General features: G+C 41.8%; 1 protein-coding gene and 1 long non-coding RNA gene across 3 annotated transcripts in view; one reads left to right on the top strand and one right to left on the bottom strand.

Moving 5' to 3' along the window:
- LOC115301593 overlaps window positions 1–5,079 on the bottom strand; it is a 50,134-nt gene extending 45,055 nt beyond the window's left edge. Inside the window, exons 1-2 of the long non-coding RNA XR_003913188.1 lie at window positions 4,878–5,079; window positions 2,851–3,050 (exon numbers count right to left, since the gene is read on the bottom strand). This is a non-coding gene — a long non-coding RNA (uncharacterized LOC115301593). The remainder of the gene's footprint in view (window positions 1–2,850; window positions 3,051–4,877) is intronic.
- Window positions 5,080–5,184: 105 nt separating this feature from the next.
- Window positions 5,185–22,087, top strand: CDKN3 (cyclin dependent kinase inhibitor 3). Of its 2 annotated transcripts, XM_029951524.1 has the most exons (8): window positions 5,185–5,290; window positions 8,413–8,495; window positions 9,479–9,534; window positions 10,055–10,099; window positions 12,465–12,687; window positions 17,013–17,044; window positions 19,383–19,486; window positions 21,738–22,087. In XM_029951524.1, exons 1-8 carry the CDS (start codon window positions 5,282–5,284, stop codon window positions 21,822–21,824), a joined length of 639 nt encoding a protein of 212 aa, XP_029807384.1. In that variant the 5' UTR covers window positions 5,185–5,281; the 3' UTR covers window positions 21,825–22,087. The 2 variants fall into 2 exon arrangements, with proteins under 2 accessions (XP_029807384.1, XP_029807385.1); XM_029951525.1 differs by lacking the exon at window positions 10,055–10,099.

Below are 22,087 nucleotides of genomic sequence, written 5' to 3'. Positions count from 1 at the left end.
TAAACCAGCCTGACCCAGACGTGCGGTCACACCAGCTTGAGACCAAGCGCCCAGGACTCAGACAGGCCTGGGCACAGCTGGTGGAGGGTGACATAATCTTGCCAGGACTGTTTATAGGAGAGGCCAGAGAACTCCTGGGAAGTAACTCATCCTGACAGAAGAGAAAGTCAAAGCACACAGGCTGGACTCCGTGACATCAAGACAGGCCCAGAGGGAGGGGATGATTCCCAGTCGCACCCAGTGTTGGCCGCACCCAATGTCCTGTGACCAGGACTTTACAAAGCCTGTGAAATTAAAATTTCCATAGGATATAAAGGTGCATGGGTTAGTGCATTCCTGTGCCAGGAATTTCAGCAGCGACAGAGAAGGTATGGTTGGCACTACAGTTGGGAGGGATGGCAGTGGACAGTCACAGCCCCTTTGGTGGATGTCACTATGGCTGTTACTCCAGGCTCAGGCAGTGACCAGACACATTACACCCGCAAGCGAGAGCAGGACGGCCAAAGGCAGCGGGTGCCTTGCTCTTGTATCCCAGAGCATAGGGGAGGTCATCCGTGAGGACTCGCTGAACTATCATGAGGAATTCAGAGGAGCTGCAGTTCCACATAGTAGATAAAGGAAGAACCAGAGGAATGTTATTTCACAAAAGATGATTCCTGTGACTTTCATTTTAGCCCCAAGCTGGTGATACCTTGGAAACTTAATTATTATGTCGTCCATCACAGCATGAGGTGCTCATCAATGTTGTCCCAAGTTGAGAACCTTCTTAATTTGGAGCCACTCAGTTCATACCAGTAGTTTCACAGTTTAAAGTAGGCATAAACCCTCAAAATATATAGCAATGATACATACATTTCTAAAATAACACAGAAAAATGTGTACCTAGTAATTAACATATAACACAGAAAATTTTTCTTTAAAAGTCCTAAAAATCATGAACTTTTGCTACCTCCTAAAGTATGGCACCTACTGATTCTGTTATCCAACTGATTAGCGTTAGCCTTTCAAGAATTATAAATTAGAAGCTGCTTTAAAATAAAATGACTCGCTCACACAATGGCTAAAATGAAACAGACAGGCAATACCAAATGTTGGCAAAGATGTCGAGCTAGAATTCTGACACAGCATCTGTGGGAGTGGGAATAGGTATAACCTCTTTGGAAAACTGGCAGTAGAGCCTAGGAATGAGCACGTGTACTTCCACGCCTAGTATATGCCCACCAGCAGTGTATACATATGTTTATCAAAAGACATGAACAAGAATGTTTATAGCAGCAATTTTCATAAGAGTCCAGCACTGGAAATTACCCAATGTCTATCAACAGTGGATTGGATAAATAAGTTGTCTTATATTTATACAACGAATGCTGCCATGAGAACTGAATGACTAAGGGACACCTGGGTGGCTCAGTCGGTTAAGCATCTGACCTATGCTCGGGTCATGATCTCACGATTCACAAGTCCGAGCCCCCCACTGGGCTCTGTGCTGACAGTTCAGAGCCTGGAGCCTGCTTTGGATTCTGTGTCTCCCTCTCTCTGCCCCTCCCCCGCTCATTCATATTCTCTCTCTCTCTCTCTCTCTCTCTCTCTCAAAAATAAATAAAACATTTTTTTTTAATTTTTAAAAAGAATTGAATGACTACAACCATACTCAGCAGAATTTCATCACATGTCTTCCCTGGGCCAATGACTGTGACCAAAAGAACAGGATACACTTATGGGTCAGTCCCAATCACATGCTCAGCAAGATCCCATGAAATGAAAAAGGAGCAACCCTCCAAAGGGAAAAGCAACGGGAAACCAACATATGCTTACTGTCGTGTCATATACTGTATCTGACGGTCACCACCACAAGAGAAATTCTTAAACTTGGCATATCAAGAATGAGGACGTATGTTCTCTCAAGTTGCATTCGGCTCTAAGGTTCCAGTGTTCCTTCCCTAACACACATGCCAAATCCATTAGTATTAAATCAAAATATTTTTAAAATATGGATCTAGTTGTAGAACGTACATCCAAGGGGAACTACTGATAGCAACCACATTTCATTTCTCTTTGAACATCTCTCAGAACAACCCATCTGTCTGTAAACACATGTTAACACTTTTCCCTCTGCTAGTTTGACTGAATCTTCCACACTGTTTTGACCACATACATTTCTGTTAACAGCCATGAAATCACATAACAAAAAATTAACCGAGGACTACAGGTGTGGCAGGCCAAACTTAAGTCCTCACGTCTCCTCGCAGGGGAGACTCTTGGGAATTAGAAAGCACCGGGTTACTGTGATGCCATGTTAACCAGATGGCTCAGCCAAAGGGCTGTCAGTTTATGAGGGACTCTCCATAACAAAGGGACCACACCAAGCAGAGAATATTTCTTTAGCATAAAAAGGCCAGGACTCTTAATTTGCAAGAAGTAGACTTAAAATCATGTTATTAGAAGAAATATACATTTCTTTTATAGACTATATACCAGGGGTGGGCAAACGTTTTCTGTAAAGGGCCAGACAGCAAATATTTTAGGCTCTGCAGGCCATGCAGCCCCTGTTGCAGCTGCTCAGCTGCAGAGTGCAGAAGCCGCCAGAGACAATCCTTATACAATTGAGTGTGGCTGTATTCCAATAAAACTTTACAAAAGACACGCCTGTGGGCTTTGGTCCATTGGCCATAGTTTACCAACCCTGGGACTAGACAAAAACATACAAACAAAAACAAACTACATCCTAGAGGTGAGATGTGTTTGACTTCAGGTAAAGACAAAGCCTGAACACAGCCCTGCTGATGGAGAGAACACACAGAAGTTGAAATACTCCCAGTTTACCCCCAGCCTTTCCTACCTCCTTCCTACCATGGAGCTAAAGTCCATCTTCCCCACTCTGCAGAATCAATAGGAGCTAGAACAGATGGATTCTGTGTTCGCATGCAGCTGAGGCCCAAGGTGGCAGAATTTACACAACACTCGATGGGGCTGGGACTTCATTAATCCCGAAGAAGAAGGTATATTCTGAAGAAGTGGAAGAGACCCCTGATGCTGAAGATTAAAGAGATCTGTGAAGACAACATTGGGAAAAGTGGAAAGAGGATGAGAATTAGAGAATGGGGGTGTACTGAATACCCACCAGAGAGGACTTCCCCGGAGCCTAGGTGCCAATCTTTCTCTGGACCCTTTTCTGAATCCTTTAGAAAAGAAGCTCTTAAGCCTCCCACAAGGCCCTGCTTTACTTCCTACCACTTGCTGCCTCATTCACCTTCTCCCAAACTGGCCTCCTTGCTGTTCCTTGAACATACTTAACACATTCCTACCTTAGGGCCTTTGCACCTCCCTCCTTATTAAATAGACTGAAAACTCTTCCTCTAAATATTCAAATGGTTCACTCTCTTTTCATTTGGATGTCTCAAGTGACATCTCCTCAGATGCCTTCCTTTACTTTTCTATCTAGAACATCTTTATTGGGTTCTGTTTATTTTTTCTTCACAGAACATATCACTACCTAACTCTCTTCCCCAATAGCATGTGAGCTCCCTAAAAGCAAATACATGGGATAATTCACTCAAGTTTATTCCCAGCATTTTGAATAATACCTAGGACACAGATGGTTCTCAATAAATATTTTCTGAATGAATGAATCAATTAAGTCCAACATCTCTGTGATGGCTAATTTTATGTGTTCACTTGGGTGGGCCATGGCACCCAAATATTTAGTCAAACATTATTTTGGATGTTTCTGTGGAGATATTTTTAGATAATATTTGTAATTGGTGGATACTGAGTAAAGCAGATTGCTCTCTATAATGTGGGTGGGCCCCATCCAATCAGTTGAAGGTCTGAATAGAACAAAAGGCAAGAGAGCATTCTGCAGCAGTCTGCCTTTGGACTTCATCTGCAAAATCTGCTAGTCCTGGTTCTAAAGCAGACTGCCTTTGAATTCCAACCACAACTCCCTCTAAGTCCCCAGCCCCTTAGACTCACCCATCAGACTTTGTGGACTTGCCAAACCTTCACAATTGAGAGAGCCACTTCCTTAAAATAAATCTCTTTGTTCTGTTTCTCTTTAGAACCCTGACTAATACAGGGGCACCTGGGTGGCTCAGTCAGTTAAGCGGCCAGCTTCAGCTCAGGTCATGATCTCACGGTTCGTGGGTTTGAGCTCCATGTTGGGCTCTAGGCTGACAGCTAGCTCAGAGCCTGGAACCTGCTTCAGATTCTGTATCTCCTTCTCTCTCTGACCTTCCCCTGCTCATGCTGTCTCTCTGTCTCTCAAAAATAAATTAAAAACATTTAAAAAAAAAAAAACCCTGACTAATACAGACTCCAAGTCAAACTGTGCTATCTTCTTTACTAAAGAATTCCTCCTAATGGCTGTATACCCACTGGTTTTCACAACATAAGTCACGGAGCTAAAATATTCACGTAATCCACATATTTGCAGGTAATATTGCTCCCAGTGACTTTCTTCCCCATGGTCAGCTAAATGAGGACTGGAGGGTGGGGGAGAAAATCAAACACAGCTTTTAAATATTAGGTAAAAACACTGGCACTTAAAATCATCTGGGGACCTCTCTTCCCTTCATATAAAACTATTTCTTTCATATTTAGTGAACAGGAAAGTGGATCTATGACCTAACCTGTCTAGATCCTAGAATGGTAAAGAACATAAATTATCAAACATACAAGGTATGTTTATATCCTGTATTTTTAGCCCTCTGACCATAAGTATAAAGTCTACGAAATGTGGCGTATTTTCATTAGATGCTCCAGGACAGTGCTCTCCCTCTGCCCTTAAAATAAGTAAGTAAGTAAGTAAGTAAGTAAATAAATAAATAAATAAATAAATAAATAAATAAATAAATAAGAAAAGAGATAAAATTCCCTACCCTGAGACCACTCTGGAATCCTGCCTTGAGAAAAGCTTTCCAGCATCCCCAAAAGAGTTGGGAGGCCTTTGAGAGCCTTTCTTCTGGCTCCACCCCCTCCTTCCCCACTTGAAGGAAGAGGGTGCCCTCCCAGCCAATCAACGTTCAACAGGGCCCTCCTCCCGCGCGTCTTTCAAAAGTCCCGTAGAAACCAATGAGCAGTTAAAGGCCGAGCCAGGGTGCTAGGAGGCGGGGGAAGAAATAGGGCGAGGATCTGATTGGTTCCCAGAAGACGCCGCGCCCCACCTCACAGAGGGATGTGCCAATGAGTTTAGCGGAGGGGCGGCCTCGGCGCGGGGCCGTCGCTGAGACGCCGGTGCTGCTAGAGGGAGGAGGCTGCAGGTCACGACGTGGGGCGGCCAGCGATGAAGCCGGTGAGTCGAGCCGAGGCTCAGAGAAGCGAAGCCACAGGGACAGAAGCGGTCCCCGAGGCCAGTTCGTGGGCCCGGGGACAGCCCGGGCCTGGTCGCGGACCTGACTCGCGCTGTAACCGTCCCTGGGTCCGGGAGGTGGCTCTTTCCTGGACTGGGGAGAGCGATGATTGAGAAGGAACAACGTCCGTGGCAGACGAGGGGAGGACCGACATTCACTGTGCACCTGTCGTGCACAGGCTGGGAACTGTCTCCTGCAGAGTCTCCTAAGCTTTAGGACAGCCCTGCCGGAGAGGCCTGAATCCCGTTTTATGGAGGAAACTGAGGCATGGAGAGCTTCGGTGCCTCCGTGTATCAGTTTGCCTGATACCCAGCCCCAAAGGATGTCCGGGGCTGCCCCACGCCAGATGGAGAGCGGTCCTCACCGCAAACGAGAAAAACCTCACCATAGACGATTGCCCATCCCTGTTTGTGGATGGGTCACCATCCCCCGGGCCAACTGGCACTGCATCCTTTTTTGGGGTTCAGAATCCCTGGGCCTGGGGGAACAGAAACGTCCAATTCCGTTAGGATTTGTAAGCCTGGCTGGGAAAGCCTGAGTTAATAGGCCACACTCACTCTCCCTCTCTGAAAATCTAGAATCATCAAAACTGCTTTAAAGAGAAAGGAAAGGGGTGCCTGGGTGGCTCAGTCGGTTAAGCCTCCGACTTTGGCTCAGGTCAGATCTCACGTTCCTGGGTTCAAGCTCCGCGTCAGGCTGTGTGCTGACAGATAGCTCAGAGCCTGGAGCCTGCTTCCGGTTCTGTGTCTCCTTCTCTCTCTGCCCCTCCCCCTCTCATGCTCTGTCTCTCTCTGTATCAAAAATAAATAAAACATTTTAAAAGAGAGAGAAAGGAAAAACAGGCTCAAGGAGCTGAGGCCCCACTTGACTCACATCACCCACCACCAGGGTTGACAGCCTATTGAATATTTAAAAACGTTCTTTGAATGGTGCCTGGGTGGCTAAATCAGTTAAGCCTCCGGCTTCGGCTCAGGTCATGATCTCACGGTTCATGGGTTCCAGCCCCGCGTTGGGCTCTGTGCAGACAGCTAGCTCAGAGCCTGGAGCCTGCTTCAGATTCTGTCTCCCTCTCTCTCTCTCTGACCCTCCCCTGCTCGAGCTGCCTCTCTCTACCTCTCAAAAATAAGAATAAATAAAATAAAAACGTTCTTTGAGTTGATAATAATACAGAGAGATCCAAAGCAACTCAAATCTGTAGCCTAAAACGGCTCTGTAATATGATCTTGTAGTAACCAATAAGACCGTTATAGAATATAGCTTCAGAGCCGGAAAGGACAGGAGTTAACGCTTGCTAATCCCCATGGGTCCATGTGGAAGGGCATCAGCTGTCCTTCAGTCCTGGCCTCTTTCTCTGCTTGCTGCCAGAAGGGACAGAGGAGGGATTTGATCCCCCAGTTTGAAAGGAGTTGAACACAAGCAGCTGAACCCTTTCTTCCCTTCTCTCTGCAGAGAGTGCTTCTAGGGCACTCTGCCACTCGGGAGCCTTGGGTTGTCCGTAGCTACCCAGGACTGGGGGAATGAGTCCAATTCTGGAGTGAAGAATGACAAGCCCACTTGACCACAACTTTAAAGCCACGCCCTCCCTTTGACAGTAATAAAACGAACCTCTTGATTTCCATTTGCCTCTCCACTGTGTTATATCTCTCATTTGGTTCCCACTAGGGAGTAAGAAGAAAGGTGTTTTTTTTTAATGTTTAAAAAATTTTTTTAATGTTTATTCTTGACACAGAGTGACAGTGTGCTAGCAGGGGAGGGTCAGACAGAAGAGGAGACACAGAATCTGAAGCAGGCTCCAGGCTCTGAGCTGTCAGCACAGAGCCTGATGTAGAACTAAATCGAACTCAAGAACTGTGAGATCATGACCTGAGCCGAAGTCGGATGCTTAACTGACTAAGCCACCCAGTGCTCCGAGAAAGGTGTTTTTTACCAGTCCTATCAGACAACCACCCCTCCTTTAGAAATTAGGCCTATAGGGGGCGCCTGGGTGGCTCAGGCAGTTAAGGTTGACTTTGGCTCAGGTCATGATCTCACCATTGGAGGGTTCAAGCCCAATGTCAGGTTCTGTGCTGACAGCTCAGAGCCTGGAGCTTGTTTCAGATTCTGTGTCTCCCTCTCTCTCTGACCCTCCCTTGCTCGTGCTGTCTTTCTCTCTCAAAAATAAGTAAAAAATAGGGAAAAAAAAGTTAAGAAAAGAAATCTACCAAAAAAAGAAACTAGGCCTATAGTTCCAACTTTTTAGATCATTACCCAAAGTCCATCTCAGTCTGTCTAGTCCAAGGATTCAGAGGAGAGGGCAGGTTTATTCTACCTGTACACCCCCACCCCCCACCCCATCAACCAAACCAGTAGGCTAGTTATTTTTTAAGAAATGGAGGAGGGAAACTACCCTAGCTTCATCTTCTCTGCCCTGATGTTACAGTTCCTGAAAAGAAGCTCTTTCCCCTTTGGTCTTTATTTCCTTAACTTCTTCCCTATCTGCCTAAAAACTTCCTGCTCACCCTTTAAAATCCAGCTAATGCATGTTCTCTGAAGCTTTGTCCAGCTCCCTGAGCAGTCAGTCACTCCCTTCCCTGCCCTAAAGTGCATAGTTTATGCTTGCATGTTAGCGCTTACACCTTTCTTCTATAATCTATGCACATATCTCTCTCTCCAACTATACTGAAGCTATTTATTTCATGGATCTTTGCATCTCCAGAGGTTAGCAAATAAAGGTGTTTAGGAAATGTCTGTGAATGAATGAATAGATCTCCTCACTTTAAAGTTGCGGAAAACTGAGACCCAGAATAAACTGAAGTTGTTTGTTCAAGATTATATGGTAAATGGCAGAGCTAAGACCAGAGTCCTGGTTTGTTACCAACCCAACTGTCTTTCCAGCAGAGTGCTGTAATTATCAATAGGATGGTAAAATCCATAATTTATTATAGATTTTATTTATTATTGCTATTGCTGACCATTCTGATAGTCCAGATTGAATCAATTGCAAATATGCATTCATTGTGTTAAGGGTCAGCTTATATGTAAATATTTTTCTTTAGTTATTTAACATAATTGATTTCTTTTGAAGCCTAGTTCATTGCAAACAAATGAGTTTGACTCATCAGATGAAGAGCCTATTGAAGATGAACAGACTCCAATTCAGATATCATGGTATGTTAATACTACTGATTAATGATGAGATAAATTATTTGATCTACATCATAATCCCTGTAGATATATAGTCCACATATCAAAAATATTTAGTGGGACACCTGGGTGGCTCAGTCAGTTAAGGGTCTGACTCTTGATTTCAGTTCAAGTCATGCTCTCACAGTTGATGAGATCAAGCCCTGCATCAGGCTCTACACTGTCAGCACAGAGCCTATTTGGGATTCTGTCTCTCTACCTCTCTCTCTGCCCCTCCCCTGCTTGTACTCTCTCTCTCTCTTTTTCTCTTTCTCTCTCTCTCTCAAAATAAGTAAATAAAATTTTAAAATTTTTGTTTTAAAGAGGAAGGCTATAAAGAAATCTTAAAATAGTAACATAGAATGAATGCTGGGGATGAAATCGTCAGGTCATTTTCTAGCTTATTCCCCGAGGTTACTAATAAAAAGTATCTCAGATAACATAGGACAGAGTAACTTAAGTATGCTTTATACTACCTGTAGGCAATCTACGCATTCTTATCTTTAAGGTAAGTTTAAGTTAACTTGTCACTTTTAAGATTTAAATCTTGGCAAAGCAAATGATAAGCCCCTGTTTTAAAACTTCCAGCCTTGGGGCGCCTGGGTGGCCCAGTTGGTTAAGCATCCGACTTCGGCTCAGGTCCTGATCTCACTGTTGGTGAGTTTGAGCCCTGTCTCACACTCTGTGCTGACAGCTCAGAGCCTGGAGCCTGCTTGAATTCTGTCTTCCTCTCGCTCTCTACCCCTCCCCCACTCACACTCTTGTCTCTCAAAAATGAATAAATGTTAAAAAAATAAAAATAAAAATAAAATAAAACTTCCAACCTCTCTAGGCCTCTCATATACATTTTTGTTTTAGGACTACAGTCAAACTTTAAAACACCCTTGTTCAGTACCAAGCATACATTTGTGAAATTGAATTTCCATTTACAGCTTTTTAAAAACTAAATTAAAGTTCTTTCTTTTCAGGCTACCCCTGTCACAAGTGAATTGTCCTCACTTTCTTGGCTTATGTGCTCTTCCAGGTAGGTAACACTGCAGTCGGCTTCCTATTGAGATACTTCAGATACTTTTTTGTCAGCAGACACATCATCCTCTCTACTGAGCAGAAAGAGAACTTCATATACCAGCAGCCTGAGAAAGTCACTTTTGGAAGCCCTCCTGTGGGTTGTAGCTAAAGGAACACAGATCACTCTTCAGCCCTTCCAGACCCACATTCACGGTTCTGTATCTCTGATTTACCTACCTGAATAAAATGTAAACACTGGGGTACAGGTGAGGCTGAGGGCTACAAGCAGGCACTTGTCACAGAACAGAAACAAAGCAAAGAATCTTTGGATTAGGGGTCCCGTCAGCTGGGATCTCTGAAGCCCTGCAATTATATTCCTAAGAATGTAAGAAATTGAAATCCACATTCAAAATGAAATTGAAACATACAGATGATCATATGGTATGACTTTCTAGAGTAGCTGTGTTTGTGTTTAAATATATTTCTTACATATGACTAAAAACTGACTTTTTCACTTGCCTTATTACTGCCTATAGGTTGTAAATTTAAAAATGTTAGAAGAAATATCCAAAAAGATACAGGTAGGTGTAACATGAAACAACCCTATTAATAGTTTTTTTCTGAATAACACTGAAAATAATCTCTTTGTCAAAAAGAATGTTAGTCTCTGTTTAGTATACCAAATGTTTGATATTTCATAGTTTTAAACTATAGACTCTAACATGAGAAGAGGTATTTGTGAAGGGCACAAAGAACTAACTCATTTACTAAACATAGCATTGCTTTTCGCTGATTGTTGTAGTTACACAGAGATGCTGCATTTGATTTTAAAATGTATAAACTGGAGGGAGGAAAGTATGTAAATATAAAACTGACATTTCACCGCCGAGATCTTTGAACATACTATCCTATGCAGACTTGATTGTTGTGATAGCAGAGATTAAGCCAGAGCTGGGAACCCAGAGGTAGTAGTGAAATTGTCCATCCTGGTTAGAAAACTTAGAGAGCCAGCATCTAGGTGAGGAAGAGGGAGCAGGGCCGATCTTCAGAGGCCCAAGGATGCTCACAGCAATATAGCCCCAAGTCTAAGAAGCCCACAGAAATCCTGACAACCCACCCCAATTTGGAATTTACATATTGTATGATACTAAGAAACTTGGATTTTCAAAATATTTTATCCTGATCGGCCTGGAATATCTCAAGGCTAACAGTCCTACCAATGTCCTTCTAATATGCCAAAATAAATATAGATCTAAATACAATATATAAACATATAAGATAAATATATATCTTGATTCTGGCCAGTATACAATTTTTTCCTAGTTGTTTTGGAGTATCAATTTATTAATGTACCTCCTCTCATTTATTCCTTACCTACCAAAAAAGACTTGGAGGTAATAGATTAGTTGACTCTTGTAGTATTTATAAAGATTCTTTGATTTAGAGGGACCTGCAATGGTAGAAAGTTTTCATTTGGAGACCATGTAAGTCATACCCAAACTATAATGAAGACCACTAGTTCAAGAACCAGTCTTGCACATTTTGGAAAGCCCTCTTCACTGCCAATATTTTGGAATTTGGGGTTTCCAACAGTTCCCCAAGCCTTTTGTCTTCCAGTGAGATCTTGAGTGCAATCCAATGTATAGCAGATGACTGATGGGAGAGACCCAGATCTCCCCGCACCAGCTCCAGCGGTGCCGCCTCAGAGTCTGTTCTAGGAGAGTTGGAAAACCACTATATAATAGAAACTATGCATATGAGAGGCAGATATAAAATTACCTACTCCTGAAAATGGTGAAGCGTGCTAACTACAGGTTTATTCCTTTTAGAAGTATAAAAAAAATAACAGTATTCTCCAAAGCAGCACTGTCCAATGGAAATATAATGGGAGCCACAAATAGAAGCCACATATGTAACTTTACATTTTCTAGTTGCCGTGTAAAAAAGTAAAAACAGGTGAAATTAACTTGATAATATATTTTATTTAATGTAGCATAGCCTAAATAGTATCATTTCAATGGCTTTAAGCATAAAACAAATTGTTAATAAGATATGGGGGTTTTGTACCTAATCTCTAAAATCAGATCAATATTTTACACTTACCATATGTCTCAATTTGCATGAGCCACATTTCAAGTACAAATCTGGAGGTTCATGATAAAAGGCACTTTGTACTTAGTTAAATGGCCCTGGATTTGGGAGGCCATTTGGCCCTGATTTGAGATCAGCCAGAATTAGTTTTTCATTTTGAACCTAATGCTCTATAATGAGTGTATAGAATGGCGAAAGTACTATTGCTTGGTTCATATTCATTATAGTGAAAATTAGCTAAGTTGCATAATTCTAACACAGTTAATGTTTTATTTCCTGGGAATCTAGTCCATGAAATTAGATGCATGATGGTGTGGCACAATTCAAACATAAAGGAGAAGATGAAATCAGGCACCATGGTGCGGGCTGGAGATTGACATACAAGGCTTAGGGTAAAACAGAACAGCAGAGCGATGAAAGTAACAAACATGGATTTTATGAGAAAAAAAACAGGGAAAATGTGCTGTCAATTCTTCATAAGAGTTTATTTTGAAATATTAGATGTTTTAAAATTTATTTTAAAGTAGTACCGAAAAGATCTTTTGTCAAGAACAGCAATGTAATTGACTCCTCTTAAAATTCAGTAAAAAGCCTTTTGAATTATTAAGTCAGGTTTAATTTTAATCACCTTTTGGTTCAGGCATTTCTAATTCCTATTTTATGCTTAGTGACTTGATTTTTACCCTACTTTGTAGAAGACAGATCAATATTGTTTTAGATTATCAATAAATATTTCAGATTTACAGATTATCATTTGTTAGTTTGGCTTAAGAAATTTAACACCATAGTCTCTGTCTTGATGTATTTAAATTTGTAATATTTTGTACGTGTGTCCGTCTCTTGGTTTATTGGCAGAAGAACTAAAGAGCTATGGTATACAAGACATATTTGTTTTCTGCACCAGAGGGGAACTGTCAAAATACAGAGTCCCAAACCTTTTGGATCTCTACCATCAGCATGGAATTATCACTCACCATCATCCAATCCCAGACGGAGGGATTCCTAAGATAGCCAGCTGCTGTGAAATAATGGAGGAACTTGCAATCTGCCTTAAAAATAACCGGAAAACCTTAATACAGTATGTTTTTCTTTTCTCTGTACATTACATGAGAAATGTCCCAGTCAGAATTTTTCTAATCATTGCATCCTTACTCGCTTATTACTTACCTTATAGTTTGGTGCAAGGATTAAAAGGAGATAAGGCGTCAGAGCACCTGGGTAACTCAGTTGGTTAAGCACCTGACCCTTGGTTTTACCTCAGGTCAGAACCGCATGGCCGTAAGATCAAGCCGTGTCAGGCTGCATTAGGCTCCACGCTGTCAGCTCAAAACCTGCTTGGTATTCTCTCCCTCTTTCTCTCTCCACCCCCTCTCTCAAAATAAATAAATAAACTTTAAGGAAAAAAAGGAGAAAAGATGTGAAAAGTTCTAGTACAGTGTCTGCTACAGAGCAAAGCACTCAGATATTTGCCTGCTTCGGATTCTGTGTTTCCCTCTCTTTCTGCCCCTCCCTTGCTTATGCTCTGTATCTCTCTATTCCTCAAAAATAAATAAATGTTAAAAAAAAATTTGGACCTCTGTGGCTCAGTTGATTGAGCATCCAACTTCAGCTCAGATCATGATCTCATGGTTGGTGGGTCCATGCCCTGCATCAGGCTCTGTGCTGAGCTCGGAGCTTGGAGCCTGGAGCCTGTTTCAGATTCTGTATCTTCCCCTTTCTGTGCCTCCCCTGCTTGTGTGAGCGCACACACTCTCTCTGTCTCAAAAATAAATAAACATTAAAAAAATTTATTTAGCAAAGAAATCACTCATAAACAATGAGCAGCCTTAAAAATATGACTGGACAATTACATTTGATGATACAAATTTGCCACCAGCTATGCCAAGCTGCTGGTATGGAAGTTTAAAACAAAATGGGTTAAGGGAGAAGAAAAGGAGGAGAGGAAAAAAACAAAAGCACAGAGAAAGGAAAAAGGGAGTGACAATTGACGGTAGCAATACAAAGATCAGAAGTGATGCTATGGCAGTCAGATGCACAGCAGAGGAGGGGCAGCCGCAGGGAGCAAACTAGTCCTGTGCCGCTGGTACTCTAGCCTAATAAACTGCTTAATCCTTTCTGGAACAAGATAGAGTACTAAATAGTTTGATACCTCAAAAGCCCTAAAGTCGTAGCTTTGAGCTGGAGGGTATACAGACTATACTGAATACCCAGCGCGCTGGGCTCAGGGCAGCAAGGCAAAGGGCAAGCCCAGCCATGTTCTCGCCTTCGACCTAGAGCTCCGGGGCCTCCTGCCAACCGTTTCCATTTGAAGGCAAACCAGCCAGTACAAGAGTCTTTGGGGACACACACCATATATGGCTGAACTAAACTCTAAGGTACAGAGAAATACAGCCAGGAGAGTAGGGAATAAAAAGAACTAGAAACCATCCCACATTGTACAGTATCCAACTTTCTCTACAGAAAAGCATAATCTATAATTGTAAGCAACTACTAATTGCTTTACTAATTATAAAAGCAAAATTTTTGACTAAAGTGGTCTCTGCTAAATTTTCTTGTAAGTCTAAATAAAACAGCATTAGATAATTAGATGTCGCTCATAAAAATATTTTCCAGTTTGGGGATCCACTTTTTTTTTTTAATATTTAATGTTTATTTTTGAGAGAGAGAGACAGAGTATAAGTGGGAGAGGGGCAGAGAGAGAGGGGGACACAGAACCCGAAGCAGCTCTTCAGATGCAGGCTCTTCTGTGCTGAGCTGTCACCACAGAACCCGGCCCAGGGCTCTCACGAACAGCAAGATCATGACCTCAGCCGAAGTTAGATGCTTAACGAACTGAACCACCCAGGCACTCCTGGACCCATTTTTCAAATCAGTCCTGAGATTTTTTTTTTTTTTTAATAAATCCTTGGAAGCAGCCTCTAATGAAAAGTTTCCAGAGACCAAACTAGCTCAGATAGTGAAATTTAACAAATACTACTCGAGCAAGTTCTAGCACACCAAATGCTGTCTGATGTTTGAACAGAATACAAACAGGATGGAAAAATGGTTGGGCAGCCCGTGCATATGTTGAATGCTTTTGGTTCCCACAAAATAAAGCATCTGATGACTGGAAATTTTCATTGTCCTAGAGCTTTCAAAGGTGTCCTACAGTGACTAATGTTTGGATAAAGACAATTTTCTATCCATTCTGCTATCTTTGAGTGCCCACATTGCTAGATGGCTCTAGAGTTTATCCCTCAGAAACTGGGTCTGGTAAATTTTTTTTCCACTGTCTTGTTGCCTGCCAATGCTCTCTCACTGATTCTCCCTGTGCATTTATGTGGCTTTATAAAATCAGGACACTGCTTGTCTACTGTACTGTGCTATTACTAAACAAAACAAAACAAAACAAAAAAACTACAAACCAGGTAGCTTAGAACAGAAACTTATTCTCCCCCAGTTTTGAAGCTAGAAGTCCAAAATCAAGATGTCAACAGGAGCATATTCCCTCTGAGACTCTGGTAGAATCCTTCCTTGCCTCTTCCTACCTTCTAGTAGTGGCTGTCATGCCTTGGTGTCCCTGGGCTCACAGCCATATCCTTCCAACCTCACCCTCTGTTGTCACATGATTCTGCATTTCTGTGTCTTCTCTGAGTGCTTCCTCCTATAAGGACACCAGTCATATTGGATTAGGGCCCAGTGACTTCATCTTAACTTGATTACATCTTCAGAGACCCTATTTTCAGGTAAGTACCAGGGATTAGGACTTCAACACAGCTTTCCGGGGATACAATCCAACCCATAACACCCACCATGTACCAAACACTATGCATACAAAACACACACTGTGAGGCCCAGTCCCCACCCTCAAGGGGCCCCTGCTAACAACACTACCATGTGGGGGCAGTAAGACTCACACAAGGTGCATACAAGGCAGCACAAGTGACAGTGACGGTTTCTGTGGGGACACAAAGGCAGTTCAGAGAAGGCAATCTGAGCTGGATTTGAAGGACGAGCAGGAATCAGAGGAGAAAAGATAAAGGTAGCAATGGGTATGAAGCAGCATTCACCTTGCAGAACACCACGGAAATGTTCTACCTCCCTCCACCTGTCCTTGGTAGAGCTTCAGACCTGGGATATGACTACATAGGAGTCAGTGACTGTTAGGTCCTTTATCTCACATCCTATCCCAAGACGTGGTTCTACAATTTCATCTTTAGTACACCACAGTCATTTATGTTCCTGATAAGTCATCAGCACCAGGTTAGGATCAGTATACCCTCCAAGAAAGTCAGGAATTGCATAATACTTTTTTTTTTTTAGCATCTTTGAAAGTAATTAGAATAAATGGTTTTATTGCTTTGAGGTTAATCATGATTTTCTTCTGGAAAATCCAGTTAGACTGCTGATTTCTTCACAAGGCTAGACAATAGCAGTTAACATTCATTTACTTCTTACTCTGTGCCAAGCTCTGCTGTAAGCCCTTTACAAATGCTAGTTATGTCCCTCAGTCCTAACTATGATACAGATTCTGCGGGTGTCACCATTCGATAGGTGAAAAGGCTGAGACCAGAAAGCTACATAACTTCAAGTTCACACATGTAATAATGGCAGATTCAGCATTCAGCCCCAGACACGGGGGCTCTAGAACCCATGCTTTAAATCTCTGTAACACACCACCTCTGTATTCCTTTTAGATAAATAAGTTGTCATGTCATATGGACTTGTCCCACAACCACTGAGGTTTTGTTTAGGCAGAGGAAAATAAATGGGCAGTTGGTAAAAATAGTCTGATTTCTATCTATTTAGTAACATGTTCCAGTACTCAGATGTGGGTACTAGTGTTTAAAAAGATCAGTAAAAAGGCCTTGCCTGCATTAATTTAGAAACAGAAGGTAGAAGGAGCAGGCCTTTAGTTCTAATCGGTGGGGCGAAATGAAAATGTACAATATTCGAATTGTGCTTCCCGAGCCTAAATGTCCATCACCTGACGAATGGATCAAGAAGATGTGGTATATATTCACGATGGAGTACTACATGGCAATGAGAGGGAATAACATATGGCCCTTCGTAGGAAAGTGGATGGACCTTGAGGGTGTCATGCTGAGTGAAGTAATCCAGGCAGAGAAGGACAGAAACCATATGTTTGCACTCATAGGTCTAGCAGGAAAACAAGAGAGACCTAATGGAGAACCAGGGGGAGCGGAGGAGGGAGAGAGTTGGGGAGAGAGAGGGACGCAAAACTTGAGAGACTATTGAATGCTGAAAATGAACTGAGGGTTGAAGGGGAAGAGGGAGGGGGGAAAAGAGGTGGTGGTGATGGTGGAGGGCACTTGAGGGGAAGAGCACGGGGTGTTGTATGGAAAACAATTTGACAATAAAATATTATGGAGAAAAAAAAAACAAATTGTGCTTCCCTTTCAGCTGTTATGGAGGACTTGGGAGATCTTGTCTTGGTAAGAAATTTATTCTCATTATTCAGTAATTTTTTTTTTTAATTCTCAAAGTAGACAAAAGTATTCTGTTTCTGAGCTCTGGGCTGTTTGTATCATTTTAATACAAAACACAATATAAATCTGCTAAGACCTAAAGGTTTATTTAAAGGGGTGCCTGGGTGGCTCAGTCAGCTGAGCTTCCAACATTGGCTCAGGTCACACTCTCACAGTTTGTGAGTTTGAGCTCCAGGTCGGGCTTGCTGCTGTCAGTGCAGAGCCCAATTCAAATCCTCTGTCCCCCCCTCTCTCTGCACCCCCTATTCTCACATGCTCGCTCGCTCGCTCTCTCAAAAATACATACATACATACATACATACATACATACATATTTAAAGGCCTTAATTTGGTATTCTCTAGAAAGCTAGGGTGGGAATGGGAAGTCTTTTCAACATTATCTTGAAGGATTCTGCAAAACATAATTTACAAGTCTTAGCACCTACATTCTTACATTTTGTTTTGTAATGCTTTCTTATGCGGGTATTATGATACAGTAAATTCTAGATAGTATCTCTGGGTAACATAAGTATGAAAAACAAAGTTAATTACTTCAGGTAATTACTGTTCCCTTTTTAATAAATGTGTTAGAAGGGGCGGCTGAGGTGAAGCCTTGGTTTCTGCTCAGGTCACGATCTCACGGTTCGTGGGTTCGAGCCCCACGTCAGGCTCTGCCCTGACAGTGTGAAGCCTGCTTTAGATTCTCTCTCTCCCTCCCTCTCTCTGCTCCTCCCCGGCTCTCTCTTGCTCTCTCAAAGTAAGTAAATTTTTATAAAATAAAATTTAAAATGTATTAGAAAAAAGTTAATGAAATGCCATACTAGAGTAACAGTTATTCCTTTCAGTGTTGGAAAGCATCAAAATTAAAAGCTTTTGTGCTTCTAAGAACATTATCAAAATGAAAAGACAACCCAGAGTATGGAAAAATTATTTGCAAACCATGTATCTGATAAGGGACCTACCTAGAAAGAATTCTTACAACTCAGTAATAAAAAGACAACCCAATTTAAAGAATTGGGCAAAGGATCTGAATAGATATTTCTCCAAACAAAATACACACATGACCATTAAGGACATGAAAAGATGCTTAACATCATTAGTCATCAAGAAGATGCATGGGGAGCCTGGGTGGCTCAGTCAGTTGGGCGTCGGACTTCAGCTCAGGTCATGATCTCACGGTTCGTGGGTTCAAGCCCCACGTTGGGCTCTGTGCTGACAGCTAGCTCAGAGCCTGGAGCCTGCTTCGGATTCTGTGTCTCCCTCTGTCTCTGACCCTCCCCTGCTCGCACTGTCTCTCTCTGTCTCTCAAAAATAAATAAACCTTAAAAAAATTAAAAAAGAAAGAAAAAAGAAAATGCAAATCAAAACCACAATGAGACACCACTTGATACCCATTAGATTGGCTATTATCCAAAAAATAGAAAACGTGCATTGGGATGTGGGGAAATGGGAACCTTCATGTACTACTGGAGATAATGTAAAATGGTACATATGCTTTGGAAAATAGTCTGGCAGTACTTCCTCAAACATTTAAACATACAGTCACCCTTTACCCAGTAATTTCGCTGCCAGGTATATGCACAAAAGAAATGAAAACATGCCTACACAAACACTTGCACGTGAACATTTATAGCACCATTATTAATAATAGCCAAAAACAATGGAGCCAACCTAAATGCCCATCAAGTGATTATGGGCAAACAAAATGTATATCTATACAATGGAATACTATTCACCCCTAAAAAAGGAATGAAGCCGTTAAATGCCACAAAATGTATGAGTCCTGAACACATGACACTAAGTGAAAGAAGCCAGTCACAAAAGGCCACGTATGATTGCATTTATCTAAAATGTTTAGAATAGGCACGTGCACAGACACAAAGTAGATTGGTGGTTGCTTAGGGGAGGGGCGATAGGGGACCAGGAGATGATGACAACGGGGGACAGGGTTTCTTTTTGAGGGGACGAAAATGTTCTAAAATTGACTGCACTGATGGTTGCACATATCTGTGAATACACTAAACTCCAGTGAATCGTACCCTTTAAATGAACCATATGGTAGATTAAATATAATTCAGCAAAGCTGTTAAAAAGAACGAAGCCAGTGTTGAACTTCAATTCAACCGCAGTCATTTAAAATCATAATTTATTTAACTGTCAAAAACACATACTAAAAGACCCGAGTCATTTAATCCATTTTGATCCATTACAGCAAACTCCCATCTTCTGCACCAGCTGAAGCCTAACTAAATACACAATGCTCTCCCCGGTCACTAATAATAGTTCTCCTCACATGTTCTGTTAGTAGCCGCCTGTCTCCTACTATACCTGTCTGACGCAGTTTCACCACAGCAAGCCATAGACAGCCTGAGAGACCTCAGAGGATCTGGAGCGATACAGACCATAAAGGTAAGGAGTCTGACTGTTCCGTGGCAGTTACCGTGTCCCACAGCACCAAAAGGGCACTGAAAGCCCAACGCATTCTATTATTCACCTATTCAAAATTTATGTTTAAAATATAATGTGGATGTCTGAAAAAGTCCACAGTATTTCAAACAAAAGAATGAAAAATCTGAACTTTCCAGTTTACTCTCGCAGGATCTACTTCTGTTCAGTCTTTACCCGTTTAGTTCTCAGAATGAATCCTCTCCTCTGGAAAGGTGACTACTATAAACTTGGTAGTTTCTTAGCCAGAAAGATCTAGTGAAGATTCTCTTGGGGCGCCTGGGTGGCTCAGTTGGTTAAGCGGCCGGCTTCGGCTCAGGTCATGATCTCACAGTTCGTGGGTTCGAGCCCCGCGTCAGGCTCTGTGCTGACAGCTCAAAACCTCGAGCCTGCTTCAGATATTGTCTCCCTCTCTCTGACTTTCCCCTGCTCACACTGTCTCTGTCTCTCAAAAATAAATAAAAGACATGAAAAAAAAAAGATTCTCACCAAAATATTTAATAAAGATAGATGAGGGGCACCTGGGTGGCTCAGTCAGGCATCTGACTTCGGCTCAGGTCTTAATCTCCTAGTTTGCGAGTTTGAGCCCCACATCGGGCTCTGTGCTGACAACTCAGAGCCTGGAGCCTGCTTTGGATTCTATCTCCCTCTCTCTCTGCCCCTCCCCTATTGTGCTCTGTCTCTCACAAAAATAGAAACATTTAAAACATTTTTCAAAAATAGTGGAATGACTAGAATACCAAAAAATGCAAAGCAATGCTAATCATCCTTTGCTGTGGATAACAAAAGTGACCTCTTCCACATTTACTTTCCCCTTACCACCTATAAAATCTCTGCTCTAACAATGCCCCAAGGATATTATTACGTATTAATGTTCCTGAAGGAGCCTGCAGATTTCACTTTATTTCTAGATTTGTAAAGTAATTCGCTTTCCTTTCCCAAGCACCCCATGTCAGCATTAATGAACCAAACCGGAGGATCAGGTACTTGGAGAGTCCTGGCCTTTAGTGGCTTACTGGCCTTGAGTCCATCTTCTTAGAGATCTACCCAAGTGTCATGGAGGTGAACTGTTATAGTAACTCAAAAATTCACCAAGCAGCATGATTTTCAGGGCTTAAAGAAGATTGTTCAAAATAATCCATATAGGATCCACTTCACTGTACAGGTTCTGAAAACAGAATTCGCCTTCTTATCTGTTAAATGATTCTTCAAATCAGGACGTTCTCAAGTCTCTCTCTCAAACTAACCAAAATGGCCAAACATATGTATAGATGTGGAGAGAATTACACCCCCGTGCTGCAGGCTGTCCAGGTGATCACCCCGCGCTCTGGGCAAACAGGTCTTCCATCTCTGCGCTGGTGTGCTTAGTGCACAGTTCCAGCTTCCCGGTAATGCTAAGGAATGAGATTGTTGGCAGAATAAGAATATCCTCTGGGAAACTATTAAAACTCCAAATAAATGATTTAAGTTTTTTAAATTTTGCTTATCTGTTAAGATTAGGGATTTTTAAAAAAATATACTACTATGAACATTGTTCCAAATGGATTCTATCATCACAAGCAGCAGAATCTAGGGCTTTTATAAATGAAGAAATAGATTTTCTTGAATATACCACTGGTAATTATTACAGAGAGTACCCTCTCCTCCCTACTTAACCCCCAGAGGAAAATACATTAGCAAAAAGAATGCCTTCAGGTACTATTTTTTATTTTAATTAGCTCCTGCCAGTAAAGCGATAAAGGATTTTACAGATTTATAAAACATTCATGTGTATTGCATGCTGCCTACTGATTTTTAGAGGGTTTTTTAGTGTTTATTTTTGAGACAGTGAGAGGAAGAGTGTGAGTGGGGGAGGGGCAGAGAGGGAGACACAGAATGCCAAGCAGGCTCCAGGCTCCGAGCTGTCAGCACAGAGCCCGAGGCGAGGCTCCAACTCGCGGAACCATGAGATCATGACCTGAGCCGCAGTGGGACGCTTAACCGACTGAGCCACCCAGGCACCCCTGAGTTTTAGAGATTTTTAAAGCAAGTTTTTTCACACTATATGCAGCTTTATCAAAAGGTAAAACTTTTCCATAACGCAAACACTTCCTTACCCAAAAGGATGTAGAATTGTTTGTAGCAATTATTTTTTGATTCCTGATTCCTACTAGGATTATTCTACTCTAACTAGTTTTCTACAATGTATTTCAAGGTATCTTTATTTTTTTTTCAGCAATATAATTATCTTCATGAGTTTCGGGACAAACTAGCTGCACATCTATCATCAAGAGATTCATTATCAAGATCTGTATCTAGATAAAAAAGAATTTCAAATAACATATATATGACCATGTCTGAAATGTAAGAGCTATTTTACTAATTTGTATTGAAACGAAACTTCCTAGTGTATCAGCTTGAATGTAAATATATCTGTGCAGATATTCCTAAAGCTTTTATTGACAAATTTCAGTTGTGTCTCTCTTGTAGAAGATCGAATAATTGCTATACAATTTTTGAAATGCACCGTCTTCTCTGGTATATTTTACCTGGAAGTAATGATGAAATGAGCATATGGAAAATGTT

The sequence above is a fragment of the Suricata suricatta genome, chromosome 9 (assembly GCF_006229205.1).
Source record: "Suricata suricatta isolate VVHF042 chromosome 9, meerkat_22Aug2017_6uvM2_HiC, whole genome shotgun sequence".
NCBI lineage: Eukaryota > Metazoa > Chordata > Mammalia > Carnivora > Herpestidae > Suricata > Suricata suricatta.
The sequence above is the reverse complement of the archived record's forward strand: the minus strand, read 5'-3'. Positions and strand labels throughout refer to the sequence as shown.